Raw genomic sequence first — 27913 nt, 5'->3', positions numbered from 1 at the left:
GCCCCCAAGCCGGCGCCCAGGAAAGCGGCCGCAGCCCGGCCAGTCCGAATAGGCCAACTGGCCGAAGTCGGCAGAGCTCAAGATGGCACCGCAGCAGGGGACCTGACTTGTCAACCGACCCGGTGTTTTGTTGGGGGCGTGACCGGAAGTGCCTTCCCCGCTCTACTGCCCGAGGAGGACGGAGGGCAAGCGGTACAGCTTCTTCCAGGTGCTGATGTGGGTGGCTCTGAAAAGAGCCTTTTGGATACGATGGAACCTCCGACCGAACGCGCACTTCTTAAGCCCGCTCACCACGGATGCGGCGGGCCAGCTGGATGTCCTTGGGCATAATGGTCACGCGCTTGGCGTGGATGGCGCACAGGTTCGTGTCTTCGAACAGCCCCACCAGGTAGGCCTCGCTGGCCTCCTGCAGCGCCATCACGGCAGAACTCTGGAAGCGCAGGTCCGTCTTAAAGTCCTGCGCGATCTCGCGTACCAGCCGCTGGAAGGGCAGCTTGCGGATCAGCAGCTCCGTGGACTTCTGGTAGCGCCGGATCTCCCGCAGGGCCACGGTGCCGGGCCGGTAGCGGTGCGGCTTCTTCACCCCGCCCGTGGCCGGCGCGCTCTTGCGGGCCGCCTTGGTGGCCAGCTGCTTCCTCGGGGCCTTGCCGCCGGTTGACTTGCGGGCAGTCTGCTTAGTACGGGCCATAGCGAACCAAAACACAAGCCTACCAGCGCAGCGGCGGGGAGAGAAACGAGCCGCTGCCCCTGCGGCAGCCGTCTTTATAAGCACAGTCTGTTCCCGATTGGGCGGAACAAGAATTGAAAATCCCGCGCTGGCTGTCCATTGGCTGTGACGTCACCCGTCCTGAAGTCACCGGTTGGCTTGGGCAGTCCTCCCTAATCCCGCCCACCCGCCTCACTTTCTACTTTCCAGTTGGCCAAGTTTTGCAAGCTTGTTTTTCCCCTTTCCTTCAGGGTGGAAGTCGGTTTCCATTGCAGTTTTGTCAGACTGTTCCCTGTCCGCCCTTCGCTTCCTTTCTTGCTGCGCCCTGCGGCTCCGGCATGGACCCTCATTCTTCCATTTGCCCCCAACCTCCAGTTTCTACTTGGCGGATCGTTTTTCGCCTGTCGGGTACCTTTTGGGTGGGAGAGGTGCCCGCCCCCAGATTCCGCCTCCGAGACCCTTACTCTCCGCCGCCAGGGCGCTTTGGAAAACAAAACAGAAACTAAGACTTAAGTCAGCTCCGTGAAGCCAAGACCCAGCTCCGCCACACTGGCGAGCACTACCCGCTCAGGGTCCTCCCCATCGGGGGTGGGGGCAAGGAGCACGTCCCGCTAGTGCTAGGCTAGGTCTAAGTGCCCGGCCATGGCCTGCGGAAACCACTGGGGAAGCGCGCGCTCCGGGCGCAACACTTAAGCGCCTTGGGTACTGCCCGCGGCACTGGTGTTCGTGACTGTGTGGAGTGGACCGTGGCGGCGCCCAGGATGTTTGGCGCCTCCACCTGCGCTGGGAAGTCCTAGGACTGGGGACCCACTCATCGATGACCCAAGGCAGTTACGTGCTCCAGATGCAAGAGGGCACACGCGCGCGCGCGCGCACACACACACACCCCCCATCCCGTCCCGTCCGCTGCAGGTTCGCTGTTTACTACTGAGAAACGCTGGACTCTCGGAGCCGGCATTAGCAACTCTTTTATTTGAAAACGTGGGTGGCTCTGAAAAGAGCCTTTTGAGTTCACAGGTGCCCCTTCGAGACGTGGGCCGGGCTGGGCCCACTTGGGCCGGACGTCAGCCTCACTTGCCCTTTGCCTTGTGGTGACTCTCCGTCTTCTTAGGGAGCAGCACAGCCTGAATGTTAGGCAAGACGCCGCCCTGGGCGATGGTGACTTTGCCCAGCAGCTTGTTCAGTTCCTCGTCGTTGCGGATGGCCAGCTGGAGGTGACGAGGGATGATGCGCGTCTTCTTGTTGTCCCGAGCCGCGTTGCCCGCCAGCTCCAGGATCTCGGCGGTCAGGTACTCGAGGACCGCCGCCATGTAGACTGGCGCGCCGGCCCCCACCCGCTCCGCGTAGTTGCCTTTGCGTAGCAAGCGGTGCACTCGCCCTACCGGGAACTGGAGGCCGGCGCGGGAGGAGCGCGACTTGGCCTTGGCGCGGGCCTTGCCTCCTTGCTTGCCACGACCAGACATGACAGCGATAGTAGTCACCGAGTGAAACTCTTGCCTGGCGAACGGAAAAGTCACCCAAGACGCCGCCGTCTCACCCTTTTATAGACAGAACGCCGATTGTCCACGGAGCACTTTGATTGGCTCAAGCATATCTTGTCCCGATAGCCAATAGGATAGCTCAGCCAGAATCCACTCATTTACATAATCTCGTCTCTCTCGCATTGGGCGCCGCGAAAAACTCGCGAACCACCACGCAGCGTCATGCGCACGGCCTCTGTAAGGGCACAGTCGTTTCCGGTAGACCCCGAGACTACGGTTCTGCCTGCGTTCTCGGGGGTCAGAGTCGGTCTTGGGTCTGGCCATACCTGAACCTGCAAAGTCCGCGCCGGCTCCCAAGAAGGGCTCCAAGAAAGCCGTCACCAAAGCCCAGAAGGAAGACGGCAAGAAGCGCAAGCGCGGCCGCAAGGAGAGCTGCTCCATCTACATGTACAAGGTGCTGAAGCAGGTCCACCCCGACACCGGCATCTCGTCCAAGGCCGTGGGCATCATGAACTCCTTCGCCAACGACATCTTCGAGCGCATCGCGGGAGAGGCGTCCCGCCTGGCGCACTACAACAAGCGCTCCACCATCACGTCCCCCGAGAGCCAGACGGCCCTGCGCCTGCTGCTGCCCGGCGAGCTGGCGCAAGCACGCCTTGTCCGAGGGCACCAAAGCTGTCACCAAGTACACCGGCTCCAAGTGAGTCCCGGCTGCTTGACTCCAAAGTCTCTTTCCAGGGCTGCTTAACCCCCTCAAGTGAAAGAATCTTTCTTGTGTTGTCAGTCCCAGTTTATATTTTTGGCTTCCCGTCTGCTTAACTTTCGGAGAGCACACAACTCCGCCAAGCACAGATAACTATATTATTTTCACATAGGCATTCTTGTAAGTAAGCTTACGTAGATTGATAGTGGTATCTTACTATGGTCTAGACATGCTGTGGTTTGCCTTAGGGGCTGCTCTTGAAACTTTGTTCTGCCTACGTACCCGTGAATATGTGCCCAGCAAATTGTTTCCTGGTTAGAAATGCAGTGTTAATTTTGGTAAGCTTATGTAAGATCAAATTGTCTATATGAAGAAAGGTTGTGTCTGCTCTTCAGTGCTAAAATGAAGGTAGAGATTAAATACATTGTATGCTCTCAGATGTGTACTTAAAAGGGAATAAATAGTTCAACTTTTATATATGGTTTTGAGAAATTTCTTGAGGTTTTTATATCGTTGGTTCACAAACACGTGCCTACACCACCATTCATGTGAAAATTTCTTAAGCAGGTAGATGGAACTTTGATTTTGATAACCAGGAATTAACACTGTTAACATCAACTGTGCTTCCTACTTGAGATATCCTAAAATCTACCCAATACCATTAAATGCAGGGGCCATTGAAAACAATATGCTAAGAATAGATAGGGCTCAAGGACAGTATTTCCAGTTGAACTTTTAATGAACTCCCCTAGGCGCCAAAAAAGCGGACAGATAAGGAGGAGCCTAGAGACAGGGAACTAAGCAGAAGGATACATCTGGATACAGAAAGTTTGTTTTGCATTGTGTTATTTCTGCTGACGTGGAGTTTATGGAGTATAAATAAAGTGAGGCGGAGGCTCTGGGGGCGGCTGCCATGTTCTCTGTTTGTCTTTGTCTCTTGTGTCTGTTCATTCTCCACCATCCCCTGCGCGGTCCTCAATAAGTGGTGCAGGGAGCAGGGTCCGCACAGGTGAGTAGCAGGGAACAAGAAGGGGAACCCCCTAGGAGCGGGTAAAACCCAGAGATTGTTAAGGGGAACCTTCTTGAGCTTTCATAATGGGGAATTCCAGTTCCTTGACCTCAGAATATTTGAGATTATTACAAGGGCTTTTACTTTCTATTGGGGTTGATACAAAAGAGAGAACTTTGCGGAAATTGTTTGCTTATGTGGAACAACATTGCTATTGGTTTCAATATCAAGCTAAAGTGCAATTAAATAAACGAGATTGGCAACAGGTTGTTAACACCCTTCGTCAAGCGCACCAGCGCGGCTATGTAATGTCGGCACCTTTGTGGGCCCTCTGTGCCTCTATTACTCAGGCCTTGGAGCCCTTAGAGACAGACTCTGAAAAAGGGGAAGGTGGGGATGAGGAGTCTTCAAAGTCTCCGATAGCTATTTCCCCTCCTTTAGATAATCCTGTAACTGGTGGAGAAGGTCCTTTGTATAATGATGTGTCTCATGAAAAGGAATCAGAAATTCAAAAGGAACTTCAGCCGGTTGTCCAATTGCTACAACAAATTTTACAATTGCAGTTGTCTCCCCCTCAACCTTCTCCTCCACCCACTCCTGTTTTTACTTTTCCTGTGGTTCATCCACCCCCCTCAGCACCCAAGGTGGAGGAGGAGCATAGTTTTCCACCACCACCACCGCCGGTGGAAATGCTGCCTCGTTCAGGCACGGTTTTTACTGTCCCCGTTTCTACTACTGAAGCTGTAATTGAGGTATTGGATTCTCAAGAGGATGAGGATCCTCTACAATTGTTCTCCATTACTAGGCAACCTTTTGGCCCTAATGATCAATTTCCTCAAGGAGGTATAAATGTGCAGTATAATGTCCTTCAATTTAAGTTCCTTAAAAAATGAAGGCAGCTGTTGCTAATTATGGCCCTCAATCTCCTTTTGTCATGGGGCTTCTAAACTCTTTCTCCTCTGAAAATCTGTTTTTGCCTCTTGATTGGGAGACTTTGGGGAAGGCTGTTTTGGACCGCTCTCAATGGCTTCAGTTACGTAGTTGGTGGTTGGAAGATGCCAAAGAACAGGCCCGCCGCAATGCCGCTAGAAATCCTCCAGGACCAACAGAAGAGCAATTAACAGGTACTGGTCAGTTTGCTACCGTAGTGGCTCAATCTGGGCTCAATGACATGGCATTATCACAAGTTAAAGGACTTTTTTTAAAGGCTTGCTGTAAAGTAAAACCATCGGGAAAAACTGCTTTGTCTTTTGTTAAGGTTTTGCAGGGTGCCAATGAACCTTATCCTGATTTTGTTGCTCGGCTCCAAGATGCTGTAATAAAGACTGTGGGTAATGGGGCAGCAGGCAAAATCCTAGTAACCATATTAGCTTTTGAGAATGCTAATCAGGAATATCAGAGGTTGTTGCGTCCTCTAAAGGCTGCTGGTAACTTACAAATAGAAGATTTTATTAGAGCCTGTGCAGGAGTGGGAGGGGCTGCCTATAATGCTCAATTGTTTGCTGGAGCTCTATCTAAGGCACTCATGGGAAAAAAGGGAGTTTGCTTCCAATGTAGAAAGACCGGTCATTTTAAAAAGGAGTGCTGTAAGTTATCTAATAAGAATGACTCCTCCAAAGTAGGCTCTAAAAGGTTTCCCACTGAGCCTTGTCGTTGTTGCGGCAAAGGGCGACACTGGACTAATGAATGTCACTCTAAAGTGGACAAAAATGGTAATCCTCTAACTTCCGGATCGGGAAACTTGCAGAGGGGCCCTTCAGCTTGGGGCCCCAGCAACAATACAAGCCCTCTTCAATTGCAATTTCCAGTCAGCTCGGGGGGTCCAGCATCAGCAGGCCAATCAGTCAATGTTAACCCCCAATTTTCAGTAGCTCAGCTTTTCTCTGCTACTTCTGGTAGCGCTGCTACTGATGTGGCAATTTTGCAGGCCGTCGAACTCACCCCAGAAATGGGAGTTGTTAAATCGGCTACAGGTATTTTGGGGGCCATTACCTTCACATACTGTTGGATTGCTTATAGGACGCAGTAGTAGTATTCTACAGGGTTTACAAGGTCATTCGGGTGTTATAGATTCTGATTATAAAGGGAAAATTCAAATTATGGCACAGGCTCATAAACCCATATCCTTTAAAGAGGGGCAGCGGATTGCACAACTCCTTTTACTACCCTATTTTCAGTTCCATTCACAGAGGCAAGAAAGAACCGGAGGTTTTGGAAGCACGGGTAAACATATTTTTTGGGAAACCTTAGTAACTCAACAAAAACCCTTGTTTCCCCTCGAAGTAGAGGGACAAATTTTTCAGGGCTTGGTTGACACTGGAGCTGACCTTTCCATTATTGCCTCCAAACAATGGCCTTTACAGTGGCCTAAACAGCCTGTTGCTGTTTCTCTTACCGGATTAGGCTCCGCCTCTGAGGTGTATCAAAGTTCTCAATCCTTGAGTTGTCGAGGGCCAGATGGTCAAATGGCCCAAGTCCAGTTTTATATTGTTCCTATTGCACTAAATTTATGGGGGAGAGATTTATTGCAACAATTTGGAGCTTTTGTTTCTATTCCTCATGTCTCTAATTCTGCCAAGAATATGATGTTCCGCATGGGCTACAATCCCCTTGAAAAATCTTTAAACATGTAGCCACTGTTCAACAGCCTCAAGCCCTTCCCTTGAAGTGGAAAACTAATATTCCTGTATGGGTTGAACAGTGGCCTTTAACACGTGAAAAGCTTGAGGCCTTGGAAAACTTAGTTCAAGAACAATTATCCTTAGGTCATATAGAACCTAATACTTCTCCATGGAATTCCCCTGTCTTTGTGATAAAGAAAAAAAGTGGTAAATGAAGACTATTAACAGATCTTCGTGCTATGAATGCATGTATTCAACCCATGGGATCCTTACAACCTGGCCTTCCTAACCCTTCTATGATTCCTCAAGATTGGTTGCTCATGGTTATTGATTTAAAAAATTGTTTTTTTTCTATTCCTTTAGATCAAAAAGATTGTGAGCGGTTTGCCTTTTCTGTCCCTGTTTTTAATAATTCTCAGCCACTTTCTCGATATCAGTGGAAGGTTTTACCTCAAGGTATGTTAAACAGCCCTACCTTGTGTCAAGAATTTGTTCATCGGGCCCTGGATCCTGTTCAAAAGCGTCATCCTTCTGTTCTTTTATATCATCATATGGATGACATTCTTCTTGCTGCACCCACCAAAGAAAAGCAGCAAGATGCTTTTACATCGTTACAAACTCAGCTTTCTTTCTACTCACTTAATATTGCCCCAGAAAAAAATTCAAGTAGATTTTCCTATTCAATATCTAGGTTATACCTTGGGAACACGAAATATTCGACCCCAAAAAATTCAAATTCGACACGATCATTTAAAAACATTAAATGACTTTCAAAAGCTTTTAGGAGACATTAATTGGATGAGTCCTGTTTTAGAAATACCAACGTATGAGTTACAACATCTTTTTTCTATTCTAGAAGGAGACAGTCACTTGGACAGCTCACGTCATTTAACTCCTTTGGCTTTACAGAAACTCCAGCTGGTAGAAGAGCAACTTCAAAAGGCCCATTTACATTATATCCTTCCCGACGTTCCCCTTTCCTTTTGTTTATTTCATACTTTACATTCTCCCACAGGAATGATTCATCAAACAAATCGGCCGTTAGAATGGATCTTCTTGTCCAACAAAACATCTAAACGCTTGACTACTTATATCAACCGTTTAGCTGAACTGATCATCAAAGGACGGCATCACTGTCGACAACTCTGGGGAGGAGATCCTTCCTTCATTATCTCTCAATTCACTTATAGTCAGATTACTTATCTTCTTGCCACTTCTGATTCTTGGCAAGTTGCTTGTGCCTCATTTGTTGGACAATTTTCTACCCAATATCCTAATTCTCCGATCTTTTCATTTTTCAGGCAACATTCTGTATTGCCTTTCTCACCAATATCTGTATTTCCTGTTCAAGGTCCTACCTTTTTTACTAATGCTAGTAGCAACGATAAGGCTAGATATTGGAGTGTTCATCAGTCTCGGATTACCGTTTATCCTTATTCCTCGGTGCAACAGAGAAAACTGTTTGCTATTCTCATGGTCTTACTTGATTTTCCTACCACCAGTTGTAACATTGTTAGTGATTCTCAATACGCCGTTTATGTTACTTCTTATATTTCTCAGGCCACTCTACCTCTTTGTGCTACTTCTTCTCTTCAAAAACTCTTTTCCTTGTTATCCTCTGTTTTGAGCCAACGTCGAGCTCCTTTATTCATCACTTATCTTCGTTCTCATTCTCAACTTCCTAGACCGTTAGTTCATGGTAATACTCAGATTAATTCACTTTTAATCGGCCACCTGCAGGCTGCAGAACAAGAACATACTCTACATCACACTAATAGTTCTGGCCTTCAACGACGGTTTCATTTAACTCGTAAACAAGCTCGTTCTCTTATTCGAGCTTGTCCTTCTTGTGCTCCTTTGAGCATTCCATCTTTTCATCCTGGGGTTAATCTGCAAAGTACTCAAGTTAATCAGATTTGGCAAATGGATGTTACTCATATCCCTTCTTTTGAACGATTAAAGTATGTTCATCATACCATTAATACTTTCTCTCATTTTCAATGGGCAACTCCATTGCCATCTGAAAAAGCTGATTCTGTTATTACTCATCTCTTAGCTTGTTTTGCCATCATGGGCATTCCTCTTATACTTAAAACTGATAATGCCCCTGCCTATGTCTCTCGTAAATTACAGGTTTTTTTACAGCAATACAATATTCAACATCTCACCGGTATCCCGGACAACAGTCAAGGTCAAGCCATCATTAAGCGTGCAAATTTAACCTTAAAAACTCAACTGTAAAAACAAAAAGGGGGAAATGAGTCCCCAAAAAACCAGATTCTGAAGGTTCTTTTTACCTTAAATTTTTTGAATCAATGGAGACAATTGCAGGACTCTGCTGCCATAACTCATCTTTCCTCACCTCCCTCGGTGATAGTCCCCACCGATAATTTAAGGGTTTGGTATCCTAATGAAGAAGGTAAGTATGCTCAAGGACAAGTTCTAAAACAGGGACAGGGCTATGCTCTTGTCCTTACAGGGAGCGGACCTGAGTGGTTTCCTACAAGAAGATTGAAACCCTGTTGAAAAGAAAACTGGACTCAGCATGCATCTCTTCCTTTGTTGGTTGTGCCTCGGTGGGGGATTTATTTCCCTTAGTGAGGCTTTGTATGAATATTGGACTTATATTCCCTTTCCACCCTTGTATCAGGGAGTCGCCTGGGGGAGGCGGAAATTAAGGTTTTCACCAATGACACTATTTGGATGCCATCCCCCTATATGGACAAGGACAAATAGAGCGGGAAACGGGAATAATAAACAGCACATACCAATTTGGAGTGGAAGGACTTCCAATTTGCATGGGAAATAGTCCTCATTGTCTCCGGAAATCGCATGAAGCTTGGGCTGTTCGCTATAATCATAGCCATGTGGCTGCTAATACTGTTATTATTGCAACTAGAAGCTTTCAGTATAATCATACTGTATATAGTAATGAGACTATTCCTAGTTCCTTACCTTTTTGTCCTATCCCAGAGGTTTCCCCTAATATTGAGGTGCTAGAGTGGCAGCACTGTCAGGGAACTAAGCCCTGGATTTTATTAGACTACAATAGGCTACAAGTAACTGATTGGAGTGTGCATGGTGATTTTCAAACAAAATTTAGTCACATACCTTTGAAATGGCACCAGGTAAATAAAAGTATTGCCGCTGACGGTAATGAAACCTTGATATGGCGTGAAGGAGGCCTGTCGCCACCTATGCCTCATCTTAAACACTCGTTACAAGTACAGAGTCATCTTTGGAAGTTATTAGCAGCAGATAATGCTATTAGTACCTTTGTGGGGAATATGTCCCTTAATCTTTCTAACCCGAATAACTCTTTTCATATTCAATTACACCGGAATACCTCCCGATATATTATTGCTTGTGTCCAAAAGCCTTATCTATTATTAGTGGGGAATTTGACATGGGATAATGATACGGGGATTGTTAATTGTACAAATACGTGTACATTTTTGTCTTGCCTCAATCATTCCTGGTGGCACAACTTTACTGGGGATATTTATATCCTCAGGGCTCGTAAGGAAATTTGGCTACCTGTCAACCTTACGCGACCTCTTGAGACTTATATTTGGACTTCCCTCCAGCGGACCCGTCGTGCCCTTGGACTTATAATTTCCTCGGTGATGGGCCTCGTTGCCATCGCCTCCACTGCAGCCGTGGCAGGGCTCGCTCTACATCAAAGCATACAAAATGCTGAATTTGTGCAACAATGGCACGAGCAATCTCACCGGTTGTGGCTTCAACAACGAAACATTGATACTCAACTTGCTAAAAGATTGGACAACATGGAGCAAGCCTTAACATGGCTTAGAGATCAGCTAACTGTCCTCGGTACTCGGACAACATTGCAATGTGATTGGAATTCCACTCAATTTTGCGTAATGCCTGTGCCTTTTAATGTCTCTCAGAATTGGACCAAAATCCAAAAATTATTAATAGGCCATAAAAATATCAGTTTGGACATCCAAAAACTCACTGAAAACATTTCCGAAGCATTTCGACAACAATTACATGTATTGTCCAGAACAGCTACCCTGCAGGAGCTGGGTCAACGCCTTGCTGCCCTTAACCCATGGACCCAAATGAAAACATGGATTTCTACAATCTCTGGAAGTATATTGCTTTGGGCCCTCAGATTGAGTCTACTTCTTATAGTGATCCGATGTTCCCTCCGTCGCATACAAAAACAAAGAAAAATGCAGGAGCAAGTATGGGCTACCTTTCTAGGATTGAGGCAAAACAAAAAGGGGGAAATGCAGGGGCCATTGAAAACAATATGCTAAGAATAGATAGGGCTCAAGGACAGTATTTCCAGTTGAACTTTTAATGAACTCCCCTAGGCACCAAAAAAGCGGACAGATAAGGAGGAGCCTAGAGACAGGGAACTAAGCAGAAGGATACATCTGGATACAGAAAGTTTGTTTTGCATTGTGTTATTTCTGCTGACGTGGAGTTTATGGAGTATAAATAAAGTGAGGCGGAGGCTCTGGGGGCGGCTGCCATGTTCTCTGTTTGTCTTTGTCTCTTGTGTCTGTTCATTCTCCACCATCCCCTGCGCGGTCCTCAATAATTAAATAGTGACTTTTTCCCTAAGAATTATCACTTGGAAAAGCTTGTCTAGTTTAATGATTAGTTCCATACAATGGCAACAAAATATGTGTGATTTCTGAAGCCAGAGTTTGGGATGCCTGAAGAACAGAAGGACCACCAATTTGCAAGGGAAGTTGATTAGGTTTGTTCTCTGCTTTGGGAACACTGGATTTGGAATCACACAGCCTCATTAACCTTAAAAGATTATACTGATGGCTTTGGGGAATCATAAATCCTAGGCTGGCCACAATAGAAGCAAGGAAAGCAATTAGGAGGCTGTTGCGGTTTTGTGGTCTGGAGCAGTGATTAAGTCTTAAAGTCTTTCCAGACCAGCAGCATCTGCATTACTTGAAGTTATTAAAAATGAAAATTCCCAGGTTCCATTATTTGTGTTAACAAGCTTTCTGGGTGATGCTGATGCATGCTAAAGTGTGAAAAACACCAGATAAATAACACGTTGGAGTGCAGTGGTGGTAATGGAAAAAGAAATGTTGGATTTTATCTTTGACATAGAATAGATGTGGCTGAGGAACAGGATTTAGGTAACTGAAACCCCTAGATTTTTGGCTTGAGCAGCTGTGTAGATCGTGGTACTATTAGGATCGAACACTGGGAGAAGATACTCGTTGGGACACTGAAGGGAGATCCAGAGTTCTGCTTGAAATTTGAGAAGCTCTTTGCTATTCAAGTGGATATGTGCAGTTGACAGTTTGAGAAATGGATCTAGAGTTCAGTAAAGACAACACAAGCCTGTCTTTAGGATCTACCTGTGAACTGTGAACACAGCAATGGGAATGATGGGCATCACCTTAAAGTATTTTTCTAGACTTTATTACTCATGTGTTTGTCATGAGGTATAACAGTAGTTCATAGTCCTATAATGTATGTTATTGACTAGGTAGTATTTGTATTTATAATTCTGTTTCTGTTACAGTGCTGCCACATGTGTTTCCCAGAAACACATTTTGCCCACAGTTCTTAGGGTTGGCCTGATTCGTTTGTTGTCTCAACCTGCTTCTTACTGTGTTTAGTTCAGGAATCTAGATCAAACTATTTGGCATTTAACATTTCAGGAAGTGAACTGAGTTAACAACTGACTAACTCAGCAGGGGAGTGTAGCATGCTATTATCTTTTGGGAAAGCAGCTTATTTGTTTTCAAGAGGCAGCAGCAGGATGGACTGTCTTTAGGTATGAAGGCAAGGATGATTATAGACAAAATGCAGAGGAGGGCACAGTGTGGGAGAATCAGAGAACTGAGCCACTCATGGAGTTCAGCCAACCTTGGATCCCTGCTGTACCTTTGGACTTCCAGTTAAGCCAATTTGTCTGACATATTTGCTTATACCAGTTTGAATCTTGAAATATTTCAGGAATAATAAATAATTTCCTAGATACAGGGAAAGATCTTTCGTGAAAGGTCTCAAAGAAGTCAAATGGGGTCTATTAGGACAGAGTTGCTCCTATTACATATTCGGAACAAATGTCCAAATGTTGAAAATCAACACTTGAGTAAGGCTAAAGACTAATATTACCATCACAGGAAGAATGTCCAGGGTTTTTTTTTATTTTAGATGTGACGTGTTATTTAAAATTTTTAAATAAACTAAATTTAAAAATTTTAGTAGTTGTATTAATTTCCTGGGGCTGTCAAAGTACCATAAACTGTATGGCGTAAAACAACAGAAACTTATTCTTTCATGGTTTTAGAGGCCAGAAGTTTGAAATCAAAGTGTTGGTAGGACCATGCTCTCTCCAAACCCACTAGGGGAAGACTCTTGTCTTTCAGTGTCTGGTAGCCCCATTTCTTCTTTGGTTTGTGGCAGCATAACTGTAATCTCTACCTCAGTCTTTTAATGTATGTCTCCATGTTTACTTTCTTTCTTTTTTTAGATGGAGTTTCTCTCTTGTTGCCCAGGCTGGAGTGCAATGGCATGACCTTGGCTCACTGCAACCTCCGGCCCCCCGGGTTCAAGCAATTTCTCTGCCTTAGCCTCCTGAGTAGCTGGGATTACATGCATGCATCAGCACACCTGGCTAATTTGGTATTTTTGGTAGAGATGGAGTTTCATCATGTTGGTCAGGCTAGCCTCGAACTCCTGACCTCAGGTGATCCACCTGCCTTGGCCTCCCAAAGTGCTGAGATTACAGATGTTGAGCCACCGCACCCAGCCGTCTCCATGTCTTCTTATAAGGATATCAGTCATACTGGATTAGGGCCCACCCTAACGACCTCATTTTAACTTGATTACATCTGCAAAGACCCTATTTCCAAAGAAGGCAAAATTCTAAGGAACTAGGGGTTAGACTTCAACATTTCTTTCGGGGGGACACAACTCAACCCATAACATTAGTCAATGGCTGTGGCAGGCTAAATGTGGCTCCCAAATGTGTCCATATCCTAATCCCTAGAGCCTGAGTATTACCTTATATAGCCAAGATTTTGCAGATGTAATTCTGAGATTGAGAGATTATGCCGGATTATCCAGGTAGGCCCCAAATGTAATCACCACAGTCAGTATAGGAGAGGCAAGAAAGTCAAGTGTAGAAGCAGAGAGAGATTTGAAGATTAATAGGCTGCTTGCTTTGAAGATAGAAGGAAGGGACCATAAACCAGAAATAAACCTCTAGAAGCTGGAAAAGGCATGGAAATAGACCCTCCCCCTTAAGGCCTCTGGAGGGAATGCAGCCTTGATTTCTACTGAGTAAAATTGATTTTGTACTTCAGACCCGCAAAACTGTAAGAGAATAAATGACTGTTGTTTTAAAACCATTGAGTTTGTAGTAATTTGTTGCAGCAGCCACAGGAGCTATAGAGTTTTTTCAATAATTGGAGAAATCTGAATATGGATTGCATATTAATACTGAATCAGCATTAAATTTGTTAGGTATAACAATGTTATTGTAGCTATTTAGAAGAATATCCTATTTTTAAGAGACATGCCACCGTATTTATGGAGAAGTGCCAACATATTTGCAGTTTATTTTCAGATGGTTCAGGGGCTGTGTGTACCTGAGAAGACAAAGTTAAGGCAAAAGCAGCGAAATCATAATTGGTGAATCCAGGTGAAGGGACTATGGTTGCTCTTTGTACTTTTTTTTCCAACTTTTCTGTAGGTTTAAAATTTTCAAAATAAAAAAATGGGAAATACTTTAAAAACTGTATAATCGGCCGGGCGCGGTGGCTCAAGCCTGTAATCCCAGCACTTTGGGAGGCCGAGACGGGCGGATCACGAGGTCAGGAGATCGAGACCATCCTGGCTAACACGGTGAAACCCCGTCTCTACTAAAAAATACAAAAACTAGCCGGGCGTGGTGGCCGGCGCCTGTAGTCCCAGCTACTCGGGAGGCTGAGGCAGGAGAATGGCGTGAACCCGGGAGGCGGAGCTTGCAGTGAGCTGAGATCCGGCCACTGTACTCCAGCCTGGGTGACAGCGAGACTCCGTCTCAAAAAAAAAAAAAAAAAAAAAAAAAACTGTATAATCAAAGACAGTACAGAAACTCATATATTAATGTATTTTATTTTTACAATAAAATTAATTTATGTAAATTGACATTTTACTAATTTCACCCCAAGTTATATTAATAGCCTTATTATATACATTTGATAATAGCATATGTCAACTGGAACTCTGAATGATACCCATTGGTCATAATACACACTGTGTAGCAGTAATGGCAACTTTTGTGATTGCACAAGACCAGAGATGCCCCAAATGACATTGACATAGACATCTGGTTATTCTAAGGCTGAAACTGAAGTTGAATAGAAGGTTTCAGTCAAATACTGAGATGAAAGCTGAGGCGGTCCTGGGGGCAGGGGGGAAGTATGTGTGTGTGTATACACACACAGACATCATGATGTCTAAGTATTTACAGAAAGAAAGGGTAGATTATCCACAAAAGAATAAGAATCAGACTGATATGAGATCTTACAAACCTAATCCCCTTCTTTCCTAAACTCCAGATTCTTATATTTCTGACTTCCTGTGATACTTATACTTCAGTACTTACCAGGAGTCTTCAACATTTTGTTCAACAGTATTCTTGGTTTCCTTCCTCCAAGACTACTCCTCCCTCCTATCAGCAAATAGTAGCTCTTTTCAAGTGCTCAGTGTAAAAACCTACAATTAATCCTTGATTTCTCTTTTAGTCAGCCTATACTAAATCAATTTCATTTAAAATATCTCTGCAACTAATCTGCATCTCCACATCTCCACTGCTACCACCTGCCTCTCCAGTCAAATTCTCCAAGAGTACTCTATTTCATTTAAAAGACAAAGTCTCTGCAATGGCCTGTGAAGCTCCTTAATGGCCTACATGATCCGGCCTTCAAGCACCTCTCTGATCTCTGCAAAACTTTCCCTTGGTCAGTGTGCTTCAGCCACATTCACCAAGCTTGTTCCTGCCTTGGGGCCTTTGTACTTACCATGTTCTGTTCTGAGAATACTCTGCCTTAAGATATCCTACAACCATCTTATTGTATACAGCTCTGCTCAAGTATTAACGGATCAAACCTGTCATCCCTATTCCACTCCATGTTCTGCTTTACTTAACAGCAATTGCACATACGGCCCCCTGAATAATATAAATTTATTTGTTCACTTATTTTTACTTATCCACTAATTAAAGTGTAGACTTTTTCTATTCTGTTTACTACTGTATTCCCAGCATGTTTTATCCGAATGTGCAGTGCTTTTTCTTCTCCCTTATTGTGGGAAGTCATGTGCACAAATACACATAATGGAACCTGAATGTCATATTGCTTTCATACCTGTGTGAATTTTGGTAAGAAAGGAAAAGTAGCGATTGACAAGTAATATAATTACATTGAGTCACTCTCATAGTTAGCTGTTTATTGCTTTCCTGCTCTTATTCTCAGTCCCCAGGACCAAATGTTGACCACTCCCTCCCCCACATATAATTAGGTTATTTACTCGACGCCATGCAGGTGCCTGTTAAAATGAAGTTACATACCAGCCTTACAAACTCAACCTTTCCCTATTGTCTTTCTCTCTGACCCCCACCTCCATGCTTTAAATTAACTTTGCAGGCTTAGGCTTTATCTCTCAGTAGAGCCATGTAAGGTATGTGTAAAAGCAAGAAAATGTTTCCTGGGGATGAAGCTTTGAAAAGCTTACTTTTTTTTTTCTTTTGGCAATAAAATAAGGTAGATTTAGCACAATACCTAATAACTAAAAAATCTGTTTTTATTTGGGTGGGGTACACAGCAAGTGTGTCATCCTAGAAGATACTATTTGGAATTTTATGTAGGTACATAAAGAGAAAAAAGTGAAAAGCAAGGGGCTACTAGGACAATGCAGTATGCTTAACATGTATTTTCTAGTAAGTTTGCATTATGCCTTTATCTTGGTACTCTTATCTTCTGTTCTCACTTGATCTTTTTGAAATGTATTTCCAATCCTAATAAAAATATATAAAGTCCTGATTTAATAAAGGATTAAATGAAACTTTTGTATATCGCACTGCAATTCTCGGAAAAAAGGAGGGTGTGGGGAGGGGGAATTATCTGGCGTAGTGACTGAAAATTGTGAACGCGTTCTTACCAAGGAATATGGCAACTGCATAACCCAATGTCACTGGTTACCAAACTTATGAATCACCTGGTGTTGTGTCATAGATTGCTTGTCTCTCGCCCCCAGTGATTTGGGTCAGTGGAACTATGTGGGGTTTAAGGAATATAAAATACATATTTATGTATATATTTTTGTGTGTCTCAAAAGCTTTGGAGTTAAATAAGTTTTAACTGTTTAGGAAACTATTGTTTAAGGTATCCAGTCTCAAAAATGAAGGCTTTAAAACTTTCCTAATTTTTTCATTCCACTTCTTAAGCAGAAAATTGTAAAATACCCAACGATAACAGTGGGGAATTTGTCTACATATCAACACTTGACTAAAAAGCTTTACTATCCATGACAGCAGCCTTTCCATTATTCTGAGAACATTTAAAGTCTTGAAACCCAGGAATAAATACCTATAGATTCACAGTACCTGAAAGGAACACCAAATTGAGACAAGAGGGCTACGTAAACTGGAGGTCTACAGGTGCGGAAGGAAACTTTACATGGTGAGGCGTGGCCGCAAAAGTTTTAGGAATATTCTCAGGTTACTACACAATGTTACGAGCTCAATATGCAGTTAACATTTTTTCCTTCCACTCTCCTGAGCAGATATACACTGACCGCACCGGTAGCAAACCGACTCACTATGGAAAAGGCAAATTATGTGCACATTACCATGTTATTACAAGGTAGTTCTCGACCAAGCTACAGATTATAGCTTTATCTTACATTCTTCTCCCATCAGCTGCAAGAAAAGGGATAGGTGCGGTGGGAAAACCCCTAAGCAGGACTTACAGTAAGCAGTGAAAAAACAGCTTATTTCACTGAGGGGGTTAAGCAGCCCTGGAAAGAGACTTTGGAGTCAAGCAGCCGGGACTCACTTGGAGCCGGTGTACTTGGTGACAGCTTTGGTGCCCTCGGACAAGGCGTGCTTGCGCCAGCTCGCCGGGCAGCAGCAGGCGCAGGGCCGTCTGGCTCTCGGGGGACGTGATGGTGGAGCGCTTGTTGTAGTGCGCCAGGCGGGACGCCTCTCCCGCGATGCGCTCGAAGATGTCGTTGGCGAAGGAGTTCATGATGCCCACGGCCTTGGACGAGATGCCGGTGTCGGGGTGGACCTGCTTCAGCACCTTGTACATGTAGATGGAGCAGCTCTCCTTGCGGCCGCGCTTGCGCTTCTTGCCGTCTTCCTTCTGGGCTTTGGTGACGGCTTTCTTGGAGCCCTTCTTGGGAGCCGGCGCGGACTTTGCAGGTTCAGGTATGGCCAGACCCAAGACCGACTCTGACCCCCGAGAACGCAGGCAGAACCGTAGTCTCGGGGTCTACCGGAAACGACTGTGCCCTTACAGAGGCCGTGCGCATGACGCTGCGTGGTGGTTCGCGAGTTTTTCGCGGCGCCCAATGCGAGAGAGACGAGATTATGTAAATGAGTGGATTCTGGCTGAGCTATCCTATTGGCTATCGGGACAAGATATGCTTGAGCCAATCAAAGTGCTCCGTGGACAATCGGCGTTCTGTCTATAAAAGGGTGAGACGGCGGCGTCTTGGGTGACTTTTCCGTTCGCCAGGCAAGAGTTTCACTCGGTGACTACTATCGCTGTCATGTCTGGTCGTGGCAAGCAAGGAGGCAAGGCCCGCGCCAAGGCCAAGTCGCGCTCCTCCCGCGCCGGCCTCCAGTTCCCGGTAGGGCGAGTGCACCGCTTGCTACGCAAAGGCAACTACGCGGAGCGGGTGGGGGCCGGCGCGCCAGTCTACATGGCGGCGGTCCTCGAGTACCTGACCGCCGAGATCCTGGAGCTGGCGGGCAACGCGGCTCGGGACAACAAGAAGACGCGCATCATCCCTCGTCACCTCCAGCTGGCCATCCGCAACGACGAGGAACTGAACAAGCTGCTGGGCAAAGTCACCATCGCCCAGGGCGGCGTCTTGCCTAACATTCAGGCTGTGCTGCTCCCTAAGAAGACGGAGAGTCACCACAAGGCAAAGGGCAAGTGAGGCTGACGTCCGGCCCAAGTGGGCCCAGCCCGGCCCACGTCTCGAAGGGGCACCTGTGAACTCAAAAGGCTCTTTTCAGAGCCACCCACGTTTTCAAATAAAAGAGTTGCTAATGCCGGCTCCGAGAGTCCAGCGTTTCTCAGTAGTAAACAGCGAACCTGCAGCGGACGGGACGGGATGGGGGGTGTGTGTGTGTGCGCGCGCGCGCGCGTGTGCCCTCTTGCATCTGGAGCACGTAACTGCCTTGGGTCATCGATGAGTGGGTCCCCAGTCCTAGGACTTCCCAGCGCAGGTGGAGGCGCCAAACATCCTGGGCGCCGCCACGGTCCACTCCACACAGTCACGAACACCAGTGCCGCGGGCAGTACCCAAGGCGCTTAAGTGTTGCGCCCGGAGCGCGCGCTTCCCCAGTGGTTTCCGCAGGCCATGGCCGGGCACTTAGACCTAGCCTAGCACTAGCGGGACGTGCTCCTTGCCCCCACCCCCGATGGGGAGGACCCTGAGCGGGTAGTGCTCGCCAGTGTGGCGGAGCTGGGTCTTGGCTTCACGGAGCTGACTTAAGTCTTAGTTTCTGTTTTGTTTTCCAAAGCGCCCTGGCGGCGGAGAGTAAGGGTCTCGGAGGCGGAATCTGGGGGCGGGCACCTCTCCCACCCAAAAGGTACCCGACAGGCGAAAAACGATCCGCCAAGTAGAAACTGGAGGTTGGGGGCAAATGGAAGAATGAGGGTCCATGCCGGAGCCGCAGGGCGCAGCAAGAAAGGAAGCGAAGGGCGGACAGGGAACAGTCTGACAAAACTGCAATGGAAACCGACTTCCACCCTGAAGGAAAGGGGAAAAACAAGCTTGCAAAACTTGGCCAACTGGAAAGTAGAAAGTGAGGCGGGTGGGCGGGATTAGGGAGGACTGCCCAAGCCAACCGGTGACTTCAGGACGGGTGACGTCACAGCCAATGGACAGCCAGCGCGGGATTTTCAATTCTTGTTCCGCCCAATCGGGAACAGACTGTGCTTATAAAGACGGCTGCCGCAGGGGCAGCGGCTCGTTTCTCTCCCCGCCGCTGCGCTGGTAGGCTTGTGTTTTGGTTCGCTATGGCCCGTACTAAGCAGACTGCCCGCAAGTCAACCGGCGGCAAGGCCCCGAGGAAGCAGCTGGCCACCAAGGCGGCCCGCAAGAGCGCGCCGGCCACGGGCGGGGTGAAGAAGCCGCACCGCTACCGGCCCGGCACCGTGGCCCTGCGGGAGATCCGGCGCTACCAGAAGTCCACGGAGCTGCTGATCCGCAAGCTGCCCTTCCAGCGGCTGGTACGCGAGATCGCGCAGGACTTTAAGACGGACCTGCGCTTCCAGAGTTCTGCCGTGATGGCGCTGCAGGAGGCCAGCGAGGCCTACCTGGTGGGGCTGTTCGAAGACACGAACCTGTGCGCCATCCACGCCAAGCGCGTGACCATTATGCCCAAGGACATCCAGCTGGCCCGCCGCATCCGTGGTGAGCGGGCTTAAGAAGTGCGCGTTCGGTCGGAGGTTCCATCGTATCCAAAAGGCTCTTTTCAGAGCCACCCACATCAGCACCTGGAAGAAGCTGTACCGCTTGCCCTCCGTCCTCCTCGGGCAGTAGAGCGGGGAAGGCACTTCCGGTCACGCCCCCAACAAAACACCGGGTCGGTTGACAAGTCAGGTCCCCTGCTGCGGTGCCATCTTGAGCTCTGCCGACTTCGGCCAGTTGGCCTATTCGGACTGGCCGGGCTGCGGCCGCTTTCCTGGGCGCCGGCTTGGGGGCTTTGGCGGTCCGGCTCTTCCCGCGCGTGACCGGGGCCCTGCGTGGCGGGGGGAGGCGGGGCAGGAGGGACGGGGCTTCGGTCCCGAGGCCAGGGGTCACCAGGCGGACGCTCAGGGCTCGCGGTCCTGAGAGCGCCTGGCCTTTACGGAAGTGGAGGGCCACACGCCCGTGCTTCGCGCCCAAACCGGTCTCACCCGGCGCGGCCCTCCGGCTAGGGAGGGAAATGACCACCTGGGCCTCGCCGGGGTTCTCCGGGCAAACGTGGGGAGAACTGCGCTGGGGCTGCCGGTTGGGCCCGCGCCACCTCCACCAGCACAGTGTTAACCCCCACATCCTGCCCCTAAGCCAAAATTCCCGGGGGCACGGGGTGTGGGCGGAATTTTGTTTATCTGGGCTTCATCGAGCTGTTCCCTGTCCATGTCCACAGAAGGAGACTCACTCTATTCCAGTGAGGGCACTCGGTCCTCTTAGAAGCTGCATGGTATGTCGGGATTTTCTGTCCAGACTCAGTAGTTCCTTTACATTGTTTTCGTCGGACATGTGGGCAGACGCTGGTCCCCGAGTTCAGATCCTTGGGAAGCCGGTAGATCAAACAGGCAGAACGTGGGCCTCCGTTGGGCAAATGAAGTTCCTCACCTTAGGAAATCGTGACAGGAGGCCTCAGAGGCGATCTCTATAGTCTCTGGGAGCTGGGAAGTCCAAGGCCTCTTAGTGGGAAAGTGAGGCAGGGTCTTGCAGAGCCCACTCTACACAGGGCCAGATACAAATGGCCGTAGAGGTCTTAGGTAACACCTTCTCGGTCATTTATTTCCACCTCAAAGAAGCCAGGGCTTTGGTTTTCTGTTTGTTTCCTCACAGTTGACAGGTTAAAAGCAGTCACTGCAGAGATCTGTGAGAATTAAGAGGGGAGAAGGGAAAATGGAATAAAACTTCGTTTTGTAAAGCTGCCATTTTGCCTTTCCTGAGGCGTGTAAAGTGAGGAGAGCAGTGTAGGTGAGCCCTGCTGGGGACTGCCACATGTTTCTGCTCCAGAGTCACAGCAATTTCTAGAGCATGCCTCTGGGTCTCTGCGGAGACCCTCATAACCTGCTTAGGCCCACAGTGCATGGGCGGTATTCTGACTTCAAAAAGTAGTGACCTTCAGAGGTGGGTGGGTCACCCACCATCTCTGCACCCAGCTTCTCAGGCCCAGTAGTGACTGAGCAGAGACTGGAACCTGGGGATGTTGGTGTCAGACATCTAGGTCCTCTGACTGCCCCCACCCCCCGGATCACACTCCTTTCACTCACCAGTCTGGGCACCTCTAAACTCCAGGAGGTCTCCCCGGCTGAATCTCAAAGGAAAATTTTGTGGCATTTTTTTTATATCCAGTCAGGAATAGAATTCATTACATCTTGTGGTCCTGGCACTGTGAAGGCCTGCACTCAGGAATCTGTCAGTCTTCGTATTTGTTTGCGAGACCAGCATAAGCTGAATTCATCAATACAAGATAACATTCTAAAATGCTAAGTTTTAACATTTAATCATTCCCTGTACTTAAATCATTGTCTACCCTCAGGTGAGAGTTAAAGGATAATTAAGGATACGGTAAAGAAATACGCTTCCTCTGGCTGGGCACTGTGGCTCACAGCTGTTAATCCCAGCACTTTGGGAGGCGGAGGCGGGTGGATTGCTTGAAGTCAAAGTTCCAGACCAGCTTGGGAAACTTGGCGAGACCCTGTCTCTACAACAACAACAACAACAAAAAAAAAAAAAAGAAAAAGAAAAAGAAAAAAGAAATACCTAGCCGGGGGTGGTGTCATTTGCCTGTGGTCCCAGCTACTCGGAAGGCTGAGGTGGGAGAATCACTTAAGCCCGGGAGGCAGAGGCTGCTGTGAGCTCAGACTGTGCCACTGCACTCCAGTGTGGGTGACAAGAGAGTGAGACCCTGTCTCAAACCCACCTCTTCCTCTAATAACTAGCTTCTACGTGGCTACCTTGGTTGCCAGTAAGTCCACTCTGAATCTGTGGCTTTTATGAAGTGAAAAACGTGCTTTGTTCACATTTAATTCTGCCTTAGGCAGGCTAGTGGGGGACAGGTGTGTGTGTGTTTGGAGGGGAACTACGTGGTAAGAGACATGGCCATGTTTACACTGCTTTTTCTTCCTTAGAAGAGGACTTGTCCACTCTCCTGGTCACCCTTATCCTTCTCTAGGTCCCCATCTCGGTCTTCTCATGTCTTTCTCTTCCCCGTCAATATTCCTGGTTTCCCCCGTGCTGGCCTTGGCCATCTTCTTTTCTCCCTGCAACTCAAGTGAGATTGACTCCCTGCTTTCCATATTTCTATCCCTTAGCTAAATGGTCCCAAATTGGTATCTTCTGCTGAGACCCTATCCTGAGCTCTACACATTTTGTGTGTGTGTGTCTGTGTGTGTGTGTGTGTGAGAGAGAGAGAGTAACTGGGACTACAGGCACACACCACCAGGCCCGGCTAATTTTTTTTATTTTTTGTAGAGTCAGGGTCTCACTGCATTGCCCAGGCTGGTCTCGAAATCCTGGGCTCAAGCCATCCTCCCACCTTGGCCTCCCAAAGTGCTAGGATTATAGACGTGAGCCACTGTGCCTGGCTACACCAATGTTTCTAACTGCCTGATAGACAGGTCCTTCTGGATGGATACTAGGCACTTCAAACCCAGCTTATTTCCAAAACCACATGCATCCTCTTGCTTTCCAAACCGATTTGTTTCTTTCCACATTCCCCGTCTTCCTGGAAGACACCTTCATTACCCCCATCTGTTCTGGGTCAGGTGTCCCTTCCTCTTGCCCTCTGTGCAAATCTCATGAGTTCCAAATGTTACTAAATCTACCTTCTGATTTTCAATTGTATCACCTTTTCTCCGTCTACCCATGACCATGCCTTAACTGAAGCTCTCGCCAGCTCTGGTCTAGTCGATTACATAGTCAGGCTGGTCTTTCTGCCCTGCCACACTGAGTTTCCATTCTGTATGAGAGCTATCTTTTTCTTTCTTTCTTTTTTTTTTTTTTTTTTTGTGACGGAGTCTCGCTCTGTCGCCCAGGCTGGAGTGCAGTGGCACAATCTCGGCTCACTCCAACCACCGTCTCCCGGGTTCATGCGATTCTCCTGCCTCGGCCTCCAGAGTAGCTGGGACTACAGGTGGGTGTCACCACGCCCAGCTAATTTTTATATTTTTAGTAGAAACGGGGTTTCACCATGTTGGCCAGGATGGTCTCAATCTCTTGAGCTCGTGATCTGCCTGCCTTGGCCTCCCAAAGTGCTGGGATTACAGGCATGAGCCACAGTGCCCGGCTCCCTTGCTCTTCTTTGCCCTCATCTCTTTGGGCCCTCCTCCTTGCCTCTGCCCTCTCCTATCTTAATACCCCTTTCCCTTCCTTAACCTCTCAGCATTAGGCTGGCAACATTTCTCAGGGTAAGGATTTGTCTTTGTTTATTTCCGTAGTAGCAGTACCCAAGCAATGCCTGGTCACAATAAGTAGAGTTAAATCGTCTCTCAAAAAAACAAAACAAAAAACGAACTACGTTGAGTGGGAAAGGCAATGCATATATCACCTTTGGTTTCGGTATCACTTCATGGCCTCATTCTTCTTTCACGTATAACTTTTCATTTGATCCTTAAAATAATCCTGTGAAAAAGGCAGGAATTCTCAGTAACTGGCCGGGCATGGTGGCTCACGCCTGTAATCCCAGCACTTTGGGAGGCTGAGATGGGTGGATCCCCTGAGGTCAGGAGTTCAAGACCAGCCTGGCCAACACGGTGAAACCCGGTCTCTAATAAAAATACACAAATTAGCTGGGCTTCAAACTAAAGCCAATTTTAACATTTGGGTAAACATCTGGGCAACATATATTCAGGTTTTAAATATTTTTTCATTAAAACAAAAGCTGTTTAAATAAAAGAAAAAGAGGACAGGCGCAGTGGCTCACGCCTGTAATCCCAGCATTTTGGGAGGCCGAGGAGGGCGGGTCACCTAAAGTCAGGAGTTCGAGACCAGCCTGGCCAACATGGCAAAACCTCCATCTCTACTAAAAATACAAAAATTAGCCCGGCGTGGTGGTGGGCGCCCGTGGTCCCAGCTACGCGGGAGGCTGAGGCAGGAGAATCACTTGAACCCGAGAAGTGGAGGTTGCGGTCAGCCAAGATCGTGCCACTGCATTCCAGCCTGCATGACAGATCGAGACTCCATCTCATAAAAAGAGGAAGGCAGGAAGGGAAGGAAGGAAAGAAATTAAAGAAAGAAAAGAAAGAGAAGAAAGAAAGAAAGAAAGAGAAAGAGAAGAAAGAAAGAGAAGGAAAGAAAGGAAGGAGGGAGGGAGGGAGGGAGGGAGGGAGGGAGGGAGGGAGGGAGGGAGGGAAGGGAAGGAAGGAAGGAAGGAAAGAAAGGCAGGCTGTTACCTAAGTCAGTGGCTTTCAACCTTTAATGTGTATCAGAATCACCGGGAGGGCTTTTTTTAAAGCACCGATTACTATCTCACCCCTCAATTTCTCATTCAATAGGTCTGGGGTGGGGCCCAAGAGTTTATCCCAGGTGATCAGTGCTGCTAGATGAGAGGCTACATTTTGAGAACAACTAATTCAGACAATGGATGTGTTTTCTCCCCCACTCCCTTTCTTTCTTTATCTTCAAATTTTTGATATCTCCTTTAGTGGATCTTGGTGAGGATCAGATAGATTCATCAGCATTGCCTTTAAAATTAAAAAAAATCAGTGATACTTGAAATAGCAATGCTGGAAATCACAGGTCAGATTTAAAAGGGAAAAGGAAACATCTTGAGCATTACAACCTCTATTTCTTACCTGGACATCTTCACAAATGTTATTCTTGCCACTTCCTCCCTGCCCGCACCCCCTTTACTATGTATCTCAGTAGGATGCCAATCATTCTGCCCTTTATTCAGAGTCGGACACAAGCCCCAACGTCCATAGCCAGGTTTTCCTTGGTTTCCCAGCAGCCAGTGACTTCTGTAGCATTAGGATTCCTACAGTAGTTATTGTCTACATTTCTCAGCAATTGAATATGTACTGCCTCTTACTATTGGACTGTTTATTCTTAAACGTGTACAGGTATGGAATTATGTCGTCTATATATTATGCATTTGTTTGTCTTCTCCGTTCTGATGGTAAGCTCCTGGAGGGCAAGTCTTGCATCCACCGCTTTGCTGGCAACCTGATTGGTAAGCTCCTGGAAGGCAAGTCTTGCATCCAGTGCTTTGCGGGCAACCTGATTGCTAAGTACCGTGTTTTAAGCTTAGTTCAGTCTCAAGTGTTTGATGCTGATGAGAGCAGCCACATCTGAAAACCAATAAAGCAACTGCTGGTCTATCCTTTGGGAGCTGACAGAATTTCTTCTTCCAAATACATACACAGTAAAATCATAAGCCTAGAATGTTAAAAAAAAAAAAAAAAAAAAAAAAAAAAAAAAAAAAAAATCTTATGGGCTATGCAATGGCTGCAAAACTATAAGGATTAGAAATGTGAACCCACATTTTAATCCAAATTAGGGCAATTTAGAGGTGGTAGTGTAAAGAATAGCTTGCTGTAACATATGCCATGCTGATACAGAATTGGCTTTTGCCTTGTCAGAATTAAATTGTGCTTTCTGTATTGATGGTGGGCACGTTTCTGCAGGTCTCCCATTCTAAGCTACAACAGGCCCTAAGAAGTAGAAGTCACATACCTGAATTAGTTGTGAAGTTGCTTTCAGATCATATCATTGGTTCACTCTTATAGAAGGATCACATTAAAATGTCTCTGCATTTGTATCCTTGCAATGCCACAACTGAAAGACAGTTATCTCATAGGTCCTTGATTAAATTAGGAGCCTTTTTACTGAACACAAGAAATGCTACTTTTCAGGCACTGGGCAGATAGCTTGCTAGAAACTCATTTTTTTACCTGTGCTAAGATTGAGCTGAGTGCGTGGCTGAAGATACCATATAACATGGACCCTTACTAAGGCATCTAGTCCACCCGCTTGTTATGCAGAGGGTAAAATGAAGCCCAGAACAGTCCATCGCGAAATCTAAGCCGATCAGGTGGGAAAGCCGGCATCTCTAGAACGAAAATCTAAGGCTGATTCTCCCACTTTGCCTGAGCAAATATAGTGAGATTACCTAGCAAGGCACGTGTAAATTGCCAGTGCCTATTTCTCTGAACCAGATCTGGTGATCGCAAAGACTGACGTGCCCCTCTAGGTGTGCCTATATACTGCTCCAGAAGAGCAAGCCGAGAAAGGAGTGCTCAAACCTAGAGCACATTCAACCTTTCATATCGATAAAGGCTAAAAAAAAAAAAAAAAAAGCCCAAGTAAGTGAAAAAGCCCAAGTAAGTGAAAAAGCCGCTTTCGGTCAACGACTTAAGTCTTTACGGCTGTGAGCGCCATGGGCCACAGTAGCTTTCCGTTAACTTCAGATCCGACTGCCGCCCCACTGCCAGAGTTACCTTCCAACATCGTTACTGTTGCACTTTATGCAGTCAAGTGTCCAGCTCCTCAGATGAGCAAGTGGTCGGCCCTAAAAAGGGCCTTTGGGATCGAAACGTGCAAAGCTGGAGCGGCGGCCTAGCCTCCGAAGCCGTACAGTGTGCGCCCCTGGCGCTTGAGCGCGTACACCACATCCATGGCTGTGACGGTCTTGCGCTTGGCGTGCTCGGTGTAGGTGACTGCGTCCCGAATCACGTTCTCCAGGAACACCTTCAGCACACCGCGGGTCTCCTCGTAAATGAGGCCAGAGATCCGCTTAACGCCGCCACGCCGAGCTAGACGCCGAATGGCAGGCTTGGTGATGCCCTGAATGTTGTCTCTGAGGACCTTGCGGTGGCGCTTAGCGCCCCCTTTGCCTAAGCCTTTTCCACCCTTTCCCCTGCCAGACATGACTGCTACAGCCTGAAAGACAGCTTCTGTCAAGGGAAGCACGCTCTTCGCCTGATATACAAGAGTATCGGACCAGATTGAAAACCGAAAGCGCGCCGGCGGGAAGCTGTCTCAATTGTCCCCGCCCTCTCGACATTTCGTCATTTCTTTTCTGTTTTTCTCTCCCTCCTCCTCCACTCTGCTCAGGTCCCTCCCACCCTCTTCCCCCCCCCCTCCCCACCCACTACGCCATAGTCCCCGGGAGAATTCAGATCCCAACCAGGGGCTTCCGGATTCTGCAGTGGCTTTGGCCCGTGTCTGGTCTGAGGACGCCCGGAAGGCACTGCACTGAGGCTAAGGGAAAGTTCTTCTGGAGGGAGCCTCAGGTAGAGCAAATGGAGGCCAGAGGCGGGCAGGAGCGCGCCAGCGCAGGATTTAATCCCGACGAGCGGATTCAGAGCCGTGCTTATATAAAGCCGCAGGAAGCGCCGTTCCGACGATGAGGCTAACACCCGAGAGGCCGCCTCGAGAGCGGCGGCGCCAGGGATCTGTGCGCCAAGGGAGGACGGGAGGGAGTAGGTTCGC

The 27913-nt window shown here is 47.4% G+C and overlaps 3 protein-coding genes and 2 pseudogenes across 12 annotated transcripts; 2 read left to right on the top strand and 3 right to left on the bottom strand.

Moving 5' to 3' along the window:
• Positions 1 to 153: 153 nt before the first annotated feature.
• LOC104655507 (histone H3) lies at positions 154 to 27422 on the bottom strand. 9 transcript variants are annotated; one of them, XM_030935264.1, is made up of 5 exons: positions 26156 to 26940; positions 25276 to 25858; positions 24030 to 24103; positions 21751 to 21931; positions 20062 to 21350 (listed from the first exon to the last, which is right to left on the bottom strand). In XM_030935264.1, the coding sequence occupies exon 5, from the start codon at positions 20792 to 20794 to the stop codon at positions 20132 to 20134; it is 663 nt and encodes a 220-aa protein (XP_030791124.1). In that variant the 5' UTR covers positions 20795 to 21350; positions 21751 to 21931; positions 24030 to 24103; positions 25276 to 25858; positions 26156 to 26940; the 3' UTR covers positions 20062 to 20131. The 9 variants fall into 9 exon arrangements, 6 of the variants coding, with proteins under 6 accessions (XP_030791129.1, XP_030791124.1, XP_030791127.1 ...); XM_030935267.1 differs by lacking the exon at positions 25276 to 25858; XM_030935269.1 differs by lacking the exons at positions 20062 to 21350; positions 21751 to 21931; positions 24030 to 24103; positions 25276 to 25858; positions 26156 to 26940 and adding exons at positions 154 to 707; positions 6612 to 6629; positions 27057 to 27408.
• Positions 1657 to 2375, bottom strand: LOC104655506 (histone H2A type 2-A). Its single transcript, XM_010354937.2, has one exon. It carries the CDS (start codon positions 2167 to 2169, stop codon positions 1777 to 1779), a length of 393 nt encoding a protein of 130 aa, XP_010353239.1. The 5' UTR covers positions 2170 to 2375; the 3' UTR covers positions 1657 to 1776.
• LOC115899062 lies at positions 2516 to 3038 on the top strand (annotated as a pseudogene).
• LOC104655510 lies at positions 14605 to 18052 on the bottom strand (annotated as a pseudogene). Its single transcript, XR_004058818.1, has 2 exons — positions 18044 to 18052; positions 14605 to 18012 (listed from the first exon to the last, which is right to left on the bottom strand). The product of XR_004058818.1 is annotated as a histone H2B type 2-E-like (transcript).
• On the top strand, positions 17566 to 18827 carry LOC115899060 (histone H2A type 2-A). The gene has a single exon (XM_030935271.1). It carries the CDS (start codon positions 18293 to 18295, stop codon positions 18683 to 18685), a length of 393 nt encoding a protein of 130 aa, XP_030791131.1. The 5' UTR covers positions 17566 to 18292; the 3' UTR covers positions 18686 to 18827.
• Positions 27423 to 27913: the final 491 nt, after the last annotated feature.

This window comes from Rhinopithecus roxellana, chromosome 8 (assembly GCF_007565055.1).
Source record: "Rhinopithecus roxellana isolate Shanxi Qingling chromosome 8, ASM756505v1, whole genome shotgun sequence".
NCBI lineage: Eukaryota > Metazoa > Chordata > Mammalia > Primates > Cercopithecidae > Rhinopithecus > Rhinopithecus roxellana.
This window is presented reverse-complemented; position numbering and strand designations above follow the sequence as displayed.

Excerpts from the sequence above, each read along its gene's own strand:
- LOC115899060 (XM_030935271.1), top strand. The coding sequence starts at position 18,293 with ATGTCTGGTCGTGGCAAGCAAGGAGGCAAGGCCCGCGCCAAGGCCAAG.
- LOC104655506 (XM_010354937.2), bottom strand. The coding sequence starts at position 2,169 with ATGTCTGGTCGTGGCAAGCAAGGAGGCAAGGCCCGCGCCAAGGCCAAG.
- LOC104655507 (XM_030935269.1), bottom strand. The coding sequence starts at position 27,349 with ATGTCTGGCAGGGGAAAGGGTGGAAAAGGCTTAGGCAAAGGGGGCGCT.